This window comes from Manis pentadactyla, chromosome 11 (assembly GCF_030020395.1).
Source record: "Manis pentadactyla isolate mManPen7 chromosome 11, mManPen7.hap1, whole genome shotgun sequence".
NCBI classification, from domain to species: domain Eukaryota; kingdom Metazoa; phylum Chordata; class Mammalia; order Pholidota; family Manidae; genus Manis; species Manis pentadactyla.
In genome coordinates this window covers 60,402,868-60,422,817 of record NC_080029.1, presented here as the reverse complement: position 1 = coordinate 60,422,817, position 19,950 = coordinate 60,402,868, and the positions used below count along the sequence as shown (strand labels likewise).

Genomic DNA, 19,950 nt, shown 5'->3' with positions numbered 1-19,950 from the left:
ACTGTGCTCCGGGCCATGCCAGTGTGTTGACTTTGTTAGAACGCATCAAACTCTTTCTCAGGCCTGAGACTCAAACAGATTGTTCCCTTTGTCTGGAATACTTCCCCAAATCTTTACTTGGCTAGTTTCTTCTTATCCTTTAGGTCACAGCTTAAACATTAGTGCCTCAGACAGACCTTCTATGATTATTCTAATAGAATTATTGCTTCTTAATCACAGCTTCCTGTTTATTTCCTCCAGAGTGCTGATCACAATTTATTACTTTTATTTATTTATTTTTGTTTACTGTAGAATTCCAGCACCTAACAGTATAGAGCACATAAAGCATACAGAAGTCCTAAATTTTTAGGTCAAGTTCCCTGAAAACAAATTCTGAGATGGACTTTTGTATCCAAGAAATTTACTGGGGATTGCTCTTAGGAATAGCACCTGTGCAGAACCAAAGGAAAAGCCTGGTTGGGCAGACAGAGAAGTTGAACTGTGATGCAGTTGTAACAAAGGTCATAAAGAACTCTGAAGCTGGGATGGCCTTTCAGAGTTGTCTTGAATAAAGGCAAGGGGTTGGGCCTTTTTATTGTCTCATTACTGGCTCATCTGGAGTAGTGTAGGCTAGTGTTTATTATTTCTTACTATTATTTATTATGGATACTAGTTACTATTCTAAGCACTTGATTCATTCACCTGTAAGGTTGATATTGTCATTATTCTCATTTTACAGATAAAGTGACTGAGGCCTAGAAAGGTCATATAATTAATTCACCCAAGGTCACAGAGCTAGTAAATCACAGGGTTAGGATTTGACCCCAAAGGATTTGGCTTGAATTTGTCCTTAATCACCTACTGTATTGCAGTACCAAAAATATATTGTAAAATGTCAATTCTAAAGCTTATTTTTTAAAAATTCTGAGCTTTGTTCTCATTTCATAGTGGTGATATCCAAAGAGCAGTGCATATCATTGCTTCAAACCTTCAGATTAAAGAAAATAGCTTCACCATTTTTTTCTTGATGATTTTGCTGTTCTGTGAGATTAGCAAAGGTTTCTCCACCTCCACTGGTTATATGCAATATCTCAATGAAAGAAGTTTAAATGTTTTTGCACAATTTTTAACCAGGTCTTCGTGCTTCAGTCTCTTGTATGTATGAGCTGTGACCATGTGCTGTGAAATTGCTCTCCCTTAAGTCACTCTACAGCTTTATGTGTCCATTCAGTGCACTCTTAGGAGGAGTAAGATTTTGTGAATGTGTATGTCTTTTAATGAGTTTATTTGCAGAATATACTCAGAGCCTTGATTGTATCTGCTTATCAAATTCTTCAACTATTTTATCACAAAAAGATCCTAATGTAAAAAATTTTTACATTTAGGTTTATATCATTAACCCTGAGAAGTGACTTGTGATACAAGTATTTGAGATAAGGAGAGCTGATTTTAGTTTTTGCTCTGATGTTGAGCTAGTTGTGTGGTTTGGGGAAAATCATAGTCATCCATTTTAAATGATTTGGGGAGAAACAAAGAATTTTTGTATATTTATGTCAATCACAATTGCTTTTTCCTTTTAGGAATCTGATTTTCTTTGTCTTCTTGGAGCAAGCTACATATTTGAAAATGAGGATAGTGAGTTAAACAGTGAAAGTAGTGAAAAAATATATCCATATAAAGAAGATGAAGACCAAAAATCTAGTGTACATGAAAGTGATTTTCAGATAGAATCTGGATTTTATTCAACTTTTGAAAGAACTTTGTTTGAATACCAATTTCCAGCATTAGAGTCTTCTGAAGATATCAGAAGTAGTAGTAACTCAAAAGACTGGGAAGGAGTAGAAGCTGGAAATGTGGAACAGGATCCTGTGCCAGAAGTAGATCTTGTCCCACCATCCTCAACTGTGTCTGAAGTGAAAGCGTGGTTTGGATTCAGAAAGGAATTTGAACCTTCAGAAGAAAGCTCCCTTCAAAGTAGAAAAATGGCAGCTGAAGGTGAGATTGACCTAGAGGAATTAAATAATGGTGAGCTCCAAACAGAACATAAGCAAGTACCTGAATCAGATCTCGATTCAGTGCCAAAGAAACAGTCTGAACTAGTACCTGAATCAAAACACATTCTCAACTCTCAAGCCACTGGTTGGTTTGACGTTGGATTTATAAGATACTTAGGTATTGGAGGTGAGGATACTGGGCTTGAATTATTGTCCAAAGAAAGTGATCCACCACCTCAAGATGTTCCTAATTCTGTAGCAACTGAGGAAGAACCCACAGTTCCATGTGCAGAAATATTAACAGAAAAAGAAGATACAATCACTAATGACAGCTCAACTCTCAAGCCAAGTTGGTTTGATTTTGGTTTTGGTATGCTGGGTTTTGCATATGCTAATGAAGATAAAATTATATCAGATGATGGAAAAAATGAAGAAGGAGATGGAGGAGATAAACATGAACATTCTCCAAATGAATTGGACCCTTACACGGAACAGGAAATTAAAACAATAGAAGTTATGGATACGGAAGATCAAATAAACAAGAAAAGTGTCTTAAAGAAAGCAGATGATTCAGATACCTTGCCATATTTTAAAAAGATCTTGTATAATTTTGATACTTGGAATTTCCAGAATATTCCAAAGGAAACAGATTTACCATTTCCCAAACAGATACTGGATGAAAATCATGTAGTTGGAAATGATCAAACAGAGGAATTTTCAGCTGAAAATTATCCTACAGATAATATGAAAGTTATAATGTTTAAGAGCAAATACAGTCAGTCAGGTTAGTATAAAAATATCTATACTGTAATTTATTTTTGGAAACAGAATTTATTTTTATAAGTACAAATCATGAAAAAGTCCAGGAATCCATGTTTCTCAAAATATTCAATAATGAACAATAACCTTGTCAACTAGACTTCTTATCAATTTCTGGTTTACTCTGGGATTTAGCTCTTATTATAAAATAAAATCCCAAAGGAGAGAGAATGATTGGAGGTATATGGGTGTTCCAAGAGGATCTTAAGGTATTTTACAATAAATTTTTATTTTCATTAAAGTATTATATATAAGCAGTTTAGAAATATAAATAGCTCTAAAGCAATTTTTTAACAAAAGCAATTTCTGTTCCATCTGTCCATCTCTCCTACCACCTCTGTCCCAGGGACAATAATTTATTTATTTTTAAAACAAATTTCCTTTAGTATTTATCTCTACTTTCTAAATGGCATGTTTATATTGCTCTGCTTTGATCAAAGTATTTTAGACAATGTCCATTGATTGTCTATTCTGATAAAAGGATTTTTGCTCATTTACAGTCACTTTTACCTTCCCATTATAACAATATTTAAATGGCTTTCTTAGAAAACTAAGCTTGAGAGGAAAAAATTAAGCAAAGAGAAACAGTATTTCAAAATAGTCTTGATTCCTAAATCCTATTTTATTCTAGGTCTGTAGTCCACCCCCTCCTCCCCAAGAACTATGATCACAAGGATTTTCTTTAAGTGTGCAAGATAATAAGGAAACTCAAGCAGAAATAAGGTAGAAAGTTTTCAATTTTCCCCCTCAAATTCTCTCAATTCTGGGAGCTCAACAGAGGGCAACAGAAGAGAGCCAAGTGTCATAGGATACTTCACTATCTAGATCCAGGTATCTAGCAACACCTATGATTAAAAACATGTGAACTGTATTTTAAGTAAAGAATCATGAAACATGACTTCCTCACATCTCTATTCTGATGTCTCTGTGTTGGGCAGATTAGAAATTCAGCAAATGTTGGCCAGTAATACACAAACAATTGAACCCTGGAATGACAGAAAATCTTTCACACGAAGAGATCGACAGTGTTGCAAACTCAGAAGGAAACATGTTTCCATTTGAACTATTTGGTTTTCTTGAATTTCCAGAATTATATGCCATTTCTTAATACTGAGCTCTTTACTTGATTAACATCCTCAACCAGGACATAGACTTTAGATTCTAACTCTTTTCTAAATGAGAAAGGTGTAGGTGTGATGCTTTTCATGACTAAAAACATTAGAGACCTACATTGTGAAACGCTACAGAGAAATTATTTTGTTCCAAACTTGTTAGATCCTAAAGGAATATTTGTCAAAAAGCAGATAAGAGTAATTGGAAAGAAAAAGAGAGAGCAACTAAAACAAAGCAAAACAATATGAGGTCCAGAAATACAGAAGATTCAAAATACGGATACATGAAAATATTTTAGAGCACACTTATAGAAACTCCAGGGATCCTAAATACCATTTTAGTAGAATTTATCATTCTATATAGTGATGCTGGGAGAATTTCTAAATACGAAAAACCTGGTGAACAGTCAAATGAAAATTATGCAATTGTGACTAGTTTTGAGGGACTTTCATAAAAATATTCAGAAATTCCTTGAAGTTTGAGAAAAGGATATGCCATACTATAAACAAAGTAGATTATTTTAAAACATCGTAACATTAACTGAATGAAAACCAAACTGGGGTCACGCAAAGTTTATTTAAAAAAATACTAAAAGAGGGATTCAGATAAAACTGCAGCCAATATTTTTAGATAATTTCAACAAGTATAAGGAAATAACAAATGAAATTTGCCTTAATTAGAAAAAGTGTATAAGAAAAATAAACCACTGATCTTGAATCAATATTTGTGAAAAGCTGAGACTTGAGATAACCACATTTACAGAAAGATGATAGAGGATTTACAAAACATAAATTAGGCAACAGTAATATTAATAATTATTTACAAAAAAGACTCCAATTGAGTTTCCTTAGTTAAAAATGAAAAATTATTTTATTTGACTTAAAATTCTGTTTATAACAATTGTAAGAAAGGCATATCTGGATCTAATGTAAATCTTAAAGCTTAGGTTTAAGTCATGTGAAAACAATACTTTGAAACTGCAAATATGAAAATAGAGGAAATATTGAATGAATGAAGATTGAAAAAATGAATATTTCTTAACATACAGATTTATTTCAAATGCAACTTAAAACAATATCTTAAAAGGATGAACTTAGCCACATATAAATTTGAGTGTAATTAATTATTGAATAAGCCCCTTTCCCCTAATGTCATTAAACATCATTGTAGATAACTATTTGAGTCCTGTATTTACAACAGTCCCATAGTATTCAGTCTTCTGAGTTGATTGCTCATTTTTAACCTTAATGTCCACAGGCTGCATTATTAAATTACTGATATATATTTGCTCACTTGGGACTTCTTTTAAGCAATGCTAAATAAGTGGCAGCATGAAAAGTGCTGTGCTAAATTCATAACTAAAAGAGCAAATTTAGACATGAATAATTCACTTACTGTCTTTACTTATTTACTTACTACTGTTTTCAGGACTACACTGATACTTTTCTACACTTGTCTTAAAAAGTAACTGATAATTAAATCCCACAGTTTACTTGAATACTGTACTTTAGGCTAGGACTAGTAGAATTTTTTTCTCTCATTCATTTTGGTTATTTAGTTCAATCAAATGATCAGTTTAAACTATGTTTGAAAATTGCATTGTCTAAAAATAATTGGCTATTTGCCAAGGCATGTACAGAAATATATGATACAACGTTAAAAACATGGCAAGTTTTGACATATATGTTTCAAATTTTAAAAATTTAATTTTGGGGAAGGGTAATCCTTTTTAAATGAGGTTTCTCAAGAGATGTGCATACATATTTGTACTCTAAATTTGAACTCAGGCATATCACTTCAAGGTATAAATCATTTAAATATTTAATATGTGGCATGAAAAAGCTGAAAAGTCAGGAATATTTAATTTTATTTTATTCTATCATTGAATTCCTTGTTTCATTGAAATGCAGAATAAAACTTACATTTTCCCTTAAGTAATGATCATATTATCAGTTGGGTAATATGTATTTTTACCTGACAGTAAAGATTAATCAGACTTCTATAAAAAAGCAGGGAAAGATTTTAGAATCTCTTGAGATGCTTTTTAGAAGTTTATGACACTCTCATTGAAGTAATATGTGAACTCATGAGATCACCAATTTAAGGAAACATCAATCTCATGTGAAGTTTTACCTTTTCCAGACACATGCATTGTATAGAAATGACATTCAAAATACAAGTTAGGATTGATTTTAACTTGATTTCTCAGCACACCTTGTGCTGTTATTGGGTCTGAAAGAGAAAATAAGCATATGCCTGTGTATACTCATGGAGGCATGTATTTTGCTAACAGATGAATGAGGATATCTTGCAGTTATTTTTAAATTCTATTTATAAAACCACTATTTTCCTTCTACTGAGCCAACATACAAAATGTTATTATAATGTTGTTAGTTTTCTATTAAAAATTTCTATAATACATGGATAATTCCTAAAATAACTTAATGATGTCAAGAATATATTTTGGACTTACATTACCTATATTTGTTTTATACGACACACTCTAGTGAATTAGTAAATAATATAATGTGCTTTAAGATATAAAACATCCTTTCATTACTAACCAATAAGGATGCTCTCAATCATATCTTCCTCCAATATTTTCACTTGGTATAAGGGATGTATTTGATTTTAGGATTTAAAAAGCTTCTATTCATTCATTGTTTCCCTTATATACTCATTGGATGATATGATATATGATATGATGTAAGACAATAGGACATGGGATGAGGGGGCAAAAAAACTGGACTTTGAAATTAATGAAGCTCCAAGAGAGAAGAAAAAGTACAATACCTGACATTTCATTGGTATCTTATCATTTCAGATTTGTTTTAAATATCATAATATGGATGCTTTTCTGTGCAAATAGCTAATACAGTTTCTTTAGTAATGGGTGGTTCTTCCATCTTTGAAGCAACCTCATTAAAGTTTGCACAATAATGGCTTTTATATTTAATAGCACATATTAGCAAAATGTGTTGTAGATATGGATGATCCAGTGGAACAGATTTCAGACCTTGGAAATTAATTGCTGTAAGTTCTAATATTGTCTTTCTTTGTATAACTAGTTCAGTTTGTTCTATTTATTAAACAGAATTAACTATCAATACCAAGTTGGCTGTAAATAATATAAATAATTTTGGTCACTTGACTGTTTTTTTGGTTCTTTAGCAGATAAAGTAAAGAAAAATCTATGTTGCCAATTTCTTAAACAGTAGGGGATATATATTTTTGTAATGGCATTTCAATATTACACATTTTTGGAGAGTAAATGTGTCTAAGAGGAATTAAATCCTATGGGGAAGTATTTACTGTCTTATTCATAAGTTTATATAGTATAACCTTATGTTAGTTTTTCAAAGTATTGTTTTTAAAACAAAAAGGCAATGTAGAGAATAGAATTACATACAGTTTTTAAAAATTTTTCCTTGGTCAAGGAATAAAGGAAAGGCTATGTGGCAGGCTGAATAATGGTCCTTCAAAGATGTCCATATCTTAATTCTCAGAACCTCAGACCCATGTTACTTTACATGACAAAAAGGACCTTGCGGATGTGATTAAATGAAGCATCCTGAGATGCAGAGATTATGCTAGTGGGCCCAATACAGTCACAAGGTTTCTTATAGGAGGAAGGTGGGAGGGGCAGAGTAAGAGCGAGAGAGATTAGAAGATACTACACTGCTGGCTTTGAAGATGAATGCCGGGCCCATGAGCCAAGGAATGCAGATGACCCCCTGAAAGTAGAAAGGAAGGAAATGGATACTCCTCTAGAACCTCCAGAAAGAACACAGCCCTGCCAACACCTTTGTTAGGACTTTTGACCTCCAGAGCTTGAAGACAATATATTTGTGTTGTTTAAGTTATTGAGTATATGGTAATTTGTGACACCAACAGTAGGAACCAACACAGGCTATAATTTATATTTTAGTGAATTCTTCCCATAATATAGTGTCACAATGACCACAAAAATTCAAAGAATGACCTGCCTAAGAAATACAAGAGAAGCCCATAACAAAGCAAATATTAAGAAAATCCCAAAACATTTTTCTCTTTATTTGCAGATATGGTCTCTAAAACAGAGATACCTATGAGAATTCATGAAGAAGTACATTTCAAAACTCCATCTTCTAAAAATAATGAAGATAAATCAAAAGCATCACTAGATACTGAAGGACCCACTCAGATGGAAATAGACGTATCCGTGGAAAACACTTTGCCAAATCAGTTTTCAACTGATTATTCTTTATTTTCTCAAAATTACATTGCTCAAAAAGGTAAGATACAAGTTATTTGCTCTCTAATGCAACAATTAAAGAAGAAATTAGATTCAAAAGTTACATCTTATCAAGTATTAACATATTTTTATTTATGAATTGACAGATGATGCTTCTGAGCCTCAGATTTTGAAATATTTATTTCAATTTGATATTAATGATTTCATGAATTGTGCATTTTCACCAATTGTAATTCTTACAGAAAGGGTAAGTTGACTTTTTATCTTTTGCAATAATTTTACTTATTTTGCCAAATATATGAGCAGTTGAAAATTATGTTTGAGTGAATCCTCCCTGTGCAAATGTTAACATAAAGTTTCTCTTTCTATAAACTCTTACATGTAAGATTTCTCCTTATATGAACATTTGGTTGCATGGATATTGTTAAGGAGTTTGAAAAACATTTCCTTAAACTTTGTTGATCTTGAGTATTTTTTTCTTCTCTTTTTTTCAAATCAGGGAAAATTATACTAAAAGAGCTAATACCTCAGAATTAGTATGAACTACAAATGAGTCTTAAAACAAATTATTAGTATCTGAATGATAGCTTTGACTTCAAAATGGTGTAATGTGAGAATCTTACAAAAGGAACTAATATAAAAAAAATTAACCAAGCTATAATAAAAATTCCAAAATTTGTTCATTTTTTCATTTATTGTAAAGTCTACTAAATCCTCCATTTATTGTAAATGAGATACTGCAAAGGGACCTAGCTGTAGTACTTAACACAAAGGAGGCCTTTCACAAATGTTGGTTCCTTCTCCCATCTACTGCTACCATTTAATAATCGAGGAAATAAATTCATTTAAACATGAAATTTAACAGTGTTTGCCTTCAAGGAGATCATTGTAGTTGGAGGACACATGTAGGAAAAGCAATAATGATAATACATAATAAAATAATGCTGGAATGCTGTAGGATGCTACCGATACACAGAAGGAGCTGTTTAGTAGACTGGAAGTGGTAGAAAGAGAGGGTGGGGAGGAGCCTGCGAGTGTCTCAGAAGACATCATACTTGAGCTAATCCCGAAGGAAGGGTAGGAGTTCCAGACAAGGAAAGAATGGGCATTCTAGGTTGAGGAGAGGGCATTTTTTAAACTACACAAGTGTGAGAGACCATGGAATTTTTGGAGGACTATCAACTATTCAGTCTGATTGAATGTAAGGTGAGACTGAAGATATATACAGAGATTATCAAGAATAGTTTTTTGTATGTTATGACAGGAAGTTGAACTCTTATCTTGTAGATGATGAGGCACTATTGGAGAACTTTAATCAGGGAGTAAAATGAAAAAGTTTCATTTATAAACTCTCTCTGTCAACATTATCAAGTAAGGATTGAACAGGTAAAGACCAGATTCAGGGAGCCCAGTCAAGAAGTTATTGCATTTGTTCAGGAAATGACTGGTGAAGGTCTAAATCAGGGTTTACAAACTGAAATGAAATGAGTGAAGCTTAATTAAAGTGAAACTGGAACCGACTGGAGAGTGTATGCCTTCTCCAAAGGATGTACTGCTATTTACTTTCAGCTTGGTTTTGCCAAATCTTGTATTATGTCAAGAAAAATTAGAAATCTGGATTTGTGTGTGTGTGTGTGTGTGTGTGTGTGTGTGTGTGTGTGTAATCTCTTAATTTTATTGCTGGCAAATACTCAGATTAAAAAGAAATATCATGCAGGTCAGATAAAACATTCTGTGGGTTGGGTTGGCCCATTAGCTACATTTCTTAACCTCCAGTCTTCTATCTGATGATGGTTGTTAAAATGATTGGAAGGACAAACTAGATATATCTTTTGTAGATAGAAATAATCATATTTGATGATTGACTAAGTGTATCAAGGAGAAGAAAACAGAAAAGTATGGATAACTTACCAGGTTTCTAGCTAGGATGACCAGGTAGATGGTGGTGTCACCAATTAGTCTTTGTGAAAACTGGGCTTAATGACATTGTTTTGCTTTTAGAGGCTTCCTCTTCCCTTTCCTTGCTAGTTTCCAGAGAGTTGACATTCCCTGGTAAATAAACCCAGAGAAGTGAGTAATTTACTCTGTATGATTTGGCCTTGAAGATTGATTAAAAACTTTACTTAGAAATCCAGTCCAGCATAGGAAAAAAGAAAAACTAATAATAATGATGGTAATAAAAAGTCATAATGGAATTAATTGTACTTGTTATGTCTTACTGATATATCCCTCACTTACCATCCCCTTCCCCACAAATTATACCAATGAAGTTACTAACTTAAAAAAAATAATTTATTAATCAGTATATCATAGTCACCTCTCATATGCAGTGCTTATTCAATAAAAGCTATGCAGAGTATGCTTATTTTTGTGGATTCAGTAAATATAGTCAAATACATTTTACTTGAACCATTTTGGTTGAAGTTCTTTAGACATGAAAATATTGAATTTATATTTATGTTAATTATCTTGTGATTATTATTCTGTGGAAGGTCACTTATTCTCTGGGGAAGTCGCAGGTTTAAAACTCTTTAATATCAGAACCTTAGGCTAGATGACAGGCTGCTGGTCAAAACTGGCTTGCACATTGTTTAAAAAATTATGAACCAATTGCCAACCTTTAAAAAGGTGAATTCATATAAAAATCCTTATTTCTGGGTTCTCTTGAAAAAGCAGAACTTGTAATAGATAGTTTCCTATTCTTATATGACAGTAAGAAGTTCAAGTTAAATAGTGCTTACACTGAATAGATATGCATTCTTCATTTCCCTACATTTATTTCACATGTTTAGCTTCTACAGGGCTTTGAGTGCTGTATAGAACATTCATAACTGCACTCATGTTCTGAAGAGTTCTGCTAGATCTAGAATTCTAACAATTTTTAACAATCTTAGTGCATCTATTAAGCATCCATAATACAGTTTTGAATAGCTGCATTAAATAGAAAATTTGAGCAACTTTCAAATTAAATTTATGCTAAAGAGTTTCATTTCTTCTTGCCTAAATGTTTCAGATAATTGTTTCTACTCACTGGTAATTTCAGTCAGATTTTGTACACAGCATACTTTCTTTGAATTAAGTAAAAGAAATTAATACCACTTTTTATATCCTTTATTCTATAATTTCTAATATTTATATATTCTTAACTAGAATGCTTCATTTATATGTGGACTAAACAATAGAAATTACCCAACCCTAGTTCAACAGGTAGCTCGTGATCCATTACGTTCTGAGTACAACTCTTGCATCACTGGCACAGAGAATGAAAATGTGGCTTGGCCTGTTTGATTTTCTTCCAAAGGACTAGATCTCATAACCTGTGATACTGCCTGTTTATTTAAATGGGAGTAACTAATACTTACAGTTTTGCAATGGGGCCCTTCATAAGGGGGAGTGTTTCTAGGTTGTGGACAAAGTTACTGGTTAACATGTTCCCAATGTTTTTGAATGCTTTCTGTAGCTGTCACAGCATTTACTTTTTAATTTTCTTTAAAGCAGGACTATATAAAATGGCAAAATCTATTCTCTACTTACGGAAAATCTCTGAATCTCTTTTACATGGTGAAAATCATGTACGCTTTATCAACAGATTATAGAATAAAACATTCAATTTAATTTTTATCAGTTTCCAAATTCAGGATTTCTCTTTTCATTTGTAGATTTTAAGAGGACAGTTAAATGTGTGATATTAAAAAAAAAAGTATAGTTAGTTGGAACTGATGTCCATGAAATTGCATGATGGGTTGGTACTCACAGCTCCACCTATAGCACCCCTTTACCACACAAGTGTCAAAACAGGATCACAGACTATGTGGAAACAGAAAGAGTTCAGGATGTATTAGAATCTGAAATCTTTCTCAAGGATATGAGGTGGTCAGTAGAACTTTTATTTACACGTGAGAATATTTTAACATGAACTTTATAAAAAATGGAGTTGAAAGATCTAGAGGAAGAGGTAAGTTTCTATGACTATTCAGTGGAAGAAATTAGATTTGAATCTGGCACTGAGTTTAAGTTTTACTGTGATTCTGTTATGGGGGAGACTTTTAGATTTTTCTTTTAAAAATTTAATTAGCTTTTTTTGTCCCTAAGCTTTGTTTTTAATATTTGGAATGGTAATTATTTAAAAATTGGAAAAGGCCAAAGACTTCCTTGGAAGGGCAAATGGATTTTTTTTTTTAATGTTTGAGGTTATTTAAGTCCTGAAAGGTGAAAATGATTGAATTCCCTGAAAATTTCATACTTACTAGAGAATGTTTTCTCAAATAATACATTCTAATTGAGGCGTACTGTTCTGAGAGTATTCTAAATGCTAGCATTTATATATTGCTTTTTTTGACTTTAATAAGCTATTCACATAATTTAATTTCAATACACACTTGTCCAACACATGAAAGTTGGGTAATACCTTAGAGATGGAGAATTATTAAGCAATTTCTGCTATTTTCTGATACTGATAGTTCCTGAGACTCCTTAGGCTGATGTGGCAAATGAGAGTGAGCACTTTGAGCTCCAAAAAGCTAGGCAGCATTTTGGTCCTGAAAATCACTTGCTGTGAACTTGAGCCATGTTTGGATTCTTTTTGGCACAGCAATTCTGTTGCTGGTAGTGCTTCCATTAGGAAAATTTCCTAAAATTTTGTTCAATAAAAGATTTCAATGATTTCTCTTGGGTGACTGGTTTAGGAAGAAGTATCTGTTCGCTTTTGAGTTGCTTCACCAAGGACTTGGGTTAAAAGGCCGAATTTGGTGAGGATTATCGTGCTGGCCAGGAAGATTTGGTGATAGTTTATCCTTTAAAAACACCTCCCACGAACAAATCCAGCCCCCGGTACTTTATTCAGGACCTAAAAATAGTGTCCTAAATTTAGAGAGCAAGGTGCTACTTTTAGCTTCCCTTCTCAGAGAACCGCATGGGTCCCGCGAGGATCCACACGGGTTTGTAACCAGGAGCTCATCGGATTTAAGGCAGTTCTGCCTAGCAAGTGTCCAGGTAACGCAGGTAAAAGTGAGTAAACGCCTCGAACCCTTCGCTAGGCCGAGGAGACCCGCTCGTTGTAGAAGTTAAACTCTGCCCAGGCCACAGCTGACGCGAGACGTCTTCGCGTCCCAAGTCCAAAGTCCGGGCACGGTTGGCAGGACGCACAGGGGCAGGCCCTGCAAGCCATTTTCTGATTGGAACACAGGCGGCGGCCAGTTTCCAGGGCCCGCGCGCTCCCCCGCGGTACGACGCCGTCAGGACTTCCGTGGGATGCAGATAGCAGGCTCCTGCGGGGCTGCGCGAGGGAAACGGGGGTCGGGGCTGGCCCTGGGGCTGGCCCTTCTCCGGAGGGGCCTCGTCGCCGCCGCTGCCACCCGATGTAGGGGGTTCCGGGCCATAGCCCTGGTCTTCGGAGCTGTGCGGTCAATACACAGGGCAGCGCCGAGGCCCTCGACTTCCAAGGGTGGGCGGCTGCGCCAAGATGAGCGTGTCCCCTTTAAAAACGCCAGACAAGGACACGTCTACGAACTGCGTTCGAAGGAGGAGGGGAAACTTGCAGGCTCCACCCCCACCCCCGACCCCCGCCTCCCCGCCTCCCCGCCGCGGCCCGGCCGAAACCAAGCCGAGGGCTGGGCCGGTGAGGGGTGAAGGCAAGTTGCCGGCTCATGCGCGACCGGCGTGGACCTTCGGTTCATTGGGACTTAAAGCGTAACGTCGGGGTCGAGGCTCCTCGGGCGGGCAGCGCGAACACTGAGGCCTGCCGGCGCGCTTCCCTCCGGTAACCCCCCGCAGCCGGCTCCGCAGTGGTCTGCTCCGGTAGAGTTCCGGACTCGGCGGCGCTCGTTCTCTGCCGCTTATTGTGGCTCGGCCAGGCCCTGGCAGGGGCCACCGGAGCCAAGGCAGCCTTGGCGCGATGGAGGGGCCCGGGACTGCCCCTCAGCCGTACTTGGGGTTGGTTCTGCAAAAGCTACGCAGGGTGAGTCTGGGCGCGAGCAGGGTCACTTGGCCCTCGGGGCGCGGGAGCCGCCCGGCGGAGGCAGCAGCCGACTTTGGCTTTGGGGTCTGAGCGGCTGTGGTCAGAGGTCCTGAAGCCCGTCCTCGTCTGTCCCGGGCCTGGCCTGGGTCCGACGCGGTGCCTCGGTTGGTTGCTTGGGCAGTTTCTTGTGTGGTGGAAGGAGACCTGGAGATCAGGGAGGTGGAGAGAGCATTTGCTTAGTGGGACTTTTCAAAGATGTGTTAAATGTTTCCTGATGCCTAAAACGAATTAACTTTTCCGTCCTGGTATTTGTTTTGGATAGGGGTCAGTGACGTGATTCTCCAGACTGTGAGAAACTTGAGGGTTGATCCTTTGAAATGAGTTCCTTATAGTGATGAAACTTCTCGTCTTGAAAGGACACCTATGCCTGGACGAGTAGTTGGGATTCTAATTATGCATTTTCTCTTAATAAAGATGCTGTTTTGAGATGCTTTACTGTGAGAGTATTCTCCGCTTCTCTCTGTGTCTTGTTAATGTAAAAGGTCACGTTAATGTAACGTCTGGAGATATTAAACTCCTAGAGTTCAAAATTTATTTTTGTCAGGTTCAGTTTATAATCAAATTGCAGGGATTTTTCTCTGTGTATTGCTGTCTTTGTTGACATGTTAAGGGGCATTTAAATCACCGTATTTTAATAAAGTATTTGCATTAAAATGTAAAAAGCCTTCATAAATATTGAAGCAGTTATGATTATTGATTTCTTGTTACATAAATTAAAAAGGACTGTTGCTGTGATGTTTGTTCATTCAACTATAATGTGTCTAGTGATTACACATAATGAATGAATGAATGACAGTTACATGGAGTTTGGGTCACTGGTATCATGCTGTTAAGGGGAAGACAAAAATACTAAGTACAAAGTGATGAAGTGCTTACTGAATCATACACACAAAGTGCTAGGGAAATTGAGTGGTGAGAGAGATATTTTCTTGAGTGTTTAGGAAAGCCTTTCTAGGCTTTGCCTAGTTTAAGCAGAGGAGGTATGAAACAACATGGTGTGCGCAGCTAACTAAGAGCTGTATTGCTAGTGTAAAGTGGGCTCGGAGTGATGTGCAGTGATGCTTGCTGGGGACCTAAGTAGGTTCCAGGTGGTGTAGTTTCTGGAGAGTCTTTGAACAACTTCAGTCGTTAGACTTTTGGTTTAAATAGATCATTCTGATAGTAGCATATAAATTAGATGTAAGGAAGGCAAAACTAGAAACAGTGTAAAGGAGAGATAACAGAGTGGTCAAGTAGGGATAGAATAAGGGTACTGAATGGGGAAATATTTAGTCGCTTAAGACCTAAAATGGGTAGTAGTACTTTATTGAGTAAATGTGAAGGATGAGAGAGAAGGAATTTAAAATTATTTCCAGGTTTCTGGCTATGGCAGGTTATTCACAGAGACAGGGTTCATAGGAAGAGAAATGTATTGTGGGATGAGAGATCATTTCAGATTGGATGTTTTTCCCTTTCTTCACTAAATACAGTAATCAAAGCTTAGTTCTTATAGGACTGTTAGCAGAGTGAGACATGGGGATGGGTAGCTAGATTTTGTAGAATTTTTTTCTAGTCCTATAACAATATATTCATCTGGATGATTTTTTTGCTTAATGACACTATAATTACCAGACTGGCCTCGGGGCTAGGGATAGCACAACACTGCTCTTTATTTTTATTAAAAAATTTTTTTTTATTGAGATGTAGTTCACAAAGATTCAGCTCTTAAATTATGGTCTGTGATCCATTTTGAACTAATTTTTATATATGGTATAAAGTATGATCCAGATTCATTCACTCTTTTGCATGTGAATATTCACTTGTCCAAGGACCATTTGTTGTAAAGACTGTTCTTTCCCCATTGGTTTGCTTTATATGCTACCGGAAATCAATTGATCATTAATTTAATAGTTTTTTTCTAGATACTCATTTCCCTTCCACTGGTCTATATGTTTATTCTTAGGCTCTTACCAAATTGTTCTGATTATTTTAGCTCTGCATTAAGTTTTGAAATAGGGAACATTGTTTTCTTTTGTAGTATTGTTTTGGCAGATAGGTATGACAGATTTGTCAGGCTGTCTATCTATGTATATATATCTATATATAAGGAAATACTATACCTTGAATTTCCATATGAATTTTAGGATCAGTTTGTCGATTTTTGCAAAAGAGACAGTTGGAATTTTGATAGGGATTACATTGCCTCTGTAGATTAATTTGGAGACTATTGCCCTCTTGATATATAAAGTCTTCCAATCTTTGAACATGGGATGTCTTTACATTTATTTAGATCTTAAATTTCTTTCAACAATATTTTGTAGTTTTAAGGGTATAAGGTTTGTGCTTATTTTGTTAAATTTATTCCTGAGTATTTTGGTCTTTTTAATGCTATTGTAAGTGGAAATGTTTTCTTAATTTCATTTTCAGATTGCTTATTGTTATTGTATAAAAATATGACAGATTTTTCTGTATTGATTTTATATCCTTTAACTTTGCTCAACTTGTTTATTAGCTCTAAGAGCGTGTGTGTGTGTGTGTGTGTGTGTATTATTTTAGGATTTTCTGTATATGAGGTTATGTCATCTTCAGATGGAGACAGTATTACCTTTTCCTTCACAGTCTGGGTCCCTTTTATTTCTTTTTCTTGCCTAATTGTCCTTGCTAGAATCCGCAGTATAGTCTTGACTCAAAGTGGAGTGAATGGACGTTCTTGTCTTGTTTTTGATCTTAAGATGAGAGCTTTCAATCTTTCACCATTAAGTATGATGTTAGTTGTGGGTTTTTCAAAGATGCTCCTTATCAGGTTGAGGAAGTTCTCTGCAGGCCTAGTTTGTTGAGTGTTTTGATCATGAAAGAGTGTTGGATTTTGTTAAATGTCTTTTCTGTGTCTATTGAGATGATAATTTTTTTCTTCTTCATTATATTAATATGGTATAGAGCATTGATTCATTTTTGTTTGTTGAACCAACCCTGAATTCCTGGGATAATTCTACTTGGTCGTAGTGTAGAATCCTTTTTGTATTCTTCTGAATTTGGTTTGTCAGTATTTGTTGAGGATTTTTGCATCTAGCTTTATAACATGTGGTTTTCTTTTCCTGTGATGTGTTGCATTTGTATGATGTCATACGAGGGTTGTACTGGCTTCACAGAATGAATTAAAAAGAGTTTCTTCCTCTTTTGTTTTTTGGGATTTTGAGAATGGTGTTAATTCTTCTTTAAATTTTGACAGAGTTCATGAGTTAATACATCTGGTCCTGGATTTTTCTTTGTTGGAGGTTTTCTTTTTATAATGCTAACTCAGGTATTGTTATAGTTCTAATTATTTTTTTTACTTGAATTAGTTTTGTTAGTTTATGTGTTTTTTAGAATTTGTCTATTTCATCTATGTTATGTAATTTGCTGGCATACTATTGTTCATAATATTATCTTATACTCTTTATTATTTATTTTTAAATTTTTATAAAGTTATCACTGATAAACACTCTTACGAAGGTTTCACATGAAGAACAATGTGGTTACTACATTCACCCATATTTTTGAGTCCCACCCATACCGTATTGCAGTCACTGTTCATCAGTGTAGTAAGATGCCACAGAGTTACTACTTGTCTTCTCTGTTCTACACTGTATTCCTCATGATCCCCCCATACCATGTGTACTAATCATAATACCCCTCATTCCTATTCTCCCTCTCTTCCCACCCACCCTCCCACACCCCTACCCTCCCACACCCCTACCCCTTGGTAACTGCTAGTCCCTTCTTAGAGTCTGTGAGTCTGCTGCTCTTTTGTTCCTTCAGTTTCTGGTTCTGTTTATATGTGTAGACTCTTTTTTTTCCTTGATATGTCTGGCTAGGGGTTTACCTATTTTGTTAATTTTTTCGAAGAACCAGCTCCTGCTTTCATTGATTCTTTCTATTGTTTTATTCTTCTCGATTTTATTTATTTCTGCTCTAATCTTTATTATATACCTCCTCCTACTGACTTTCGGCCTCCTTTGTTCTTTTACTAGTTTCACTAATTGTGAGTTTAGACTGCTCTTATGGATTGTTCTTCTTTCCTGAGGGTAAGCCTGTATTGCAATATACCTCTCTCTTAGCATGGCCTTTGCTGTATCCCACAGATTTTGTGGTGTTGAAATGTTGTTGTCATTTGTTTCCATATATTGCTTGATCTCTGTTTTTATTTGGTCACTGATCTATTGATTATTTAGGAGCATGTTGTTAAGGCTTCATGTATTTGTGGGCTTTTTTCATTTTCTTTGTGTAATTTCTAGTTTCATGCCTTTGTGGTCTGAGAAGCTGGTTGGTACAATTTCAATCTTTTTGAATTTGCTGAGGCTCTTTTTGTGGCCTAGTATGTGGTCTATTCTGGAAAATGTTCCATGTACACTTGAGAAGAATGTGCATCCTGCTGCTTTTGGGTGTAGAGTTCTGTAGATGTCTGTTAGGTCCATCTGTTCTAATGTGTTATTCAGTGCCTCTGTCTCCTTGCTTATTTTCTGTCTGGTTGATCTGTCCTTTGGATTGAGTGGTGTGTTGAAGTTTCCTAAAATGAATGCTTTGCATTCTATTTCCCCCTTTAATTCGGTTAGTATTTGTTTCACATATGTAGGTGTTGCTGTGTTGGGAGCATAGATATTTATAATGGTTATATCCTCTTGTTGGACTGACCCCTTTATCATTATATAATGTCCTTCTTTGTCTCTTGTTACTTTCTTTGTTTTGAAGTCTATTTTGTCTGATACAAGTACTGCATCACTTGCCTTTTTCTCCCTGTTAGTTGCATGAAATATCTTTTTCCATCCCTTCACTTTTAGTGTATGTTTTGGGTTTGAAGTGAGTCCCTTGTAGACAGCATATAGATGGGTTTTGTTTTTTCATGCATTTAGTGACTCTCTCTCTTTTGATTGGTGCATTCAGACTATTTACATTTAGGGTATTATCCATAGGTATGTACTTAATGCCATTGCAGGCTTTAGATTCATGTTTACCAAAGGTTCAAGGGTATCTTCCTTACTGTCTTAAGAGTCAATTTAACTCACTTAGTATGCTATTACAAACAGAATCCAAAGGTTCTTTTTTTTTGCTTCTTCCTCCTACATTCTTCTTATATTAGGTATCATATTCCATACTACTTGGGTATCCCTTGACTGACTTTGTGGTTAGTTTATTTGATTTTGCATCTGCTTAGTAATTAATTGTTCTACTTTCTTTACTGTGGTTTTATTTCCTCTGGTGACAGCTGTTTAGCCTTAGGAACACTTCCATCTGTAGCAGTCCCTCCAAAATACACTGTAGAGATGGTTTATGGGAGGTAAATTCTCTCAGTTTTTGCTTATCTGGAAATTGCTTAATCCGTCCTTCAAATTTAAATGATAATCTTTCCGGGTAGAGTATTCTTCGTTCAAGGCCCTTCTGCTTCATTGCATTAAATATATCATGCCACTCCCTTCTGACCTGTAAGGTTTCTGTTGAGAAGTCTGTTGATAGCCTGATAGGTTTTCCTTTGTATGTGATCTTTTTCTCTCTCTGGCTGCTTTTACTACTCTGTGCTTATCCTTTATCTTTGCCATTTTAATTACTATATGTCTTGGTGTTGTCTTTCTTGGGTCCCTTGTGTTGGGAGAACTGTGTACCTCCATGGCCCGAGAGACTATCTCCTTCCCCATATTGGGTAAGTTTTCAGCAATTATTTCTTCAAAGACACTTTTTATCCCTTTTTCTCTCTCTTCCTCTTCTGGTACCCCTATAATGTGAGTATTGTTCCATTTGGATTAGTCACACAGTTCTTTAAATATTCTTTCATTCCTAGAGAT

General features: G+C 35.6%; 1 protein-coding gene across 11 annotated transcripts in view; it reads left to right on the top strand.

Annotated features, from left to right (window-relative positions):
- The window catches only part of MIA2 (MIA SH3 domain ER export factor 2), a 99,710-nt gene that overhangs the window by 11,792 nt on the left and 67,968 nt on the right, over positions 1-19,950 (top strand). For 6 of the 11 annotated variants that reach the window (XM_036881231.2, XM_036881230.2, XM_036881228.2 and 3 more), the window contains exons 4-6: positions 1,560-2,757; positions 7,967-8,179; positions 8,286-8,386. In XM_036881231.2, coding sequence (XP_036737126.2) covers positions 1,560-2,757; positions 7,967-8,179; positions 8,286-8,386 — 1,512 coding nt within the window. Of the gene's footprint in view, positions 1-1,559; positions 2,758-7,966; positions 8,180-8,285; positions 8,387-11,937; positions 12,095-13,893; positions 14,096-19,950 lie in introns of those variants that run through there. The other 5 variants (XM_036881238.2, XM_036881235.2, XM_036881237.2 and 2 more) reach the window with 2 other exon arrangements.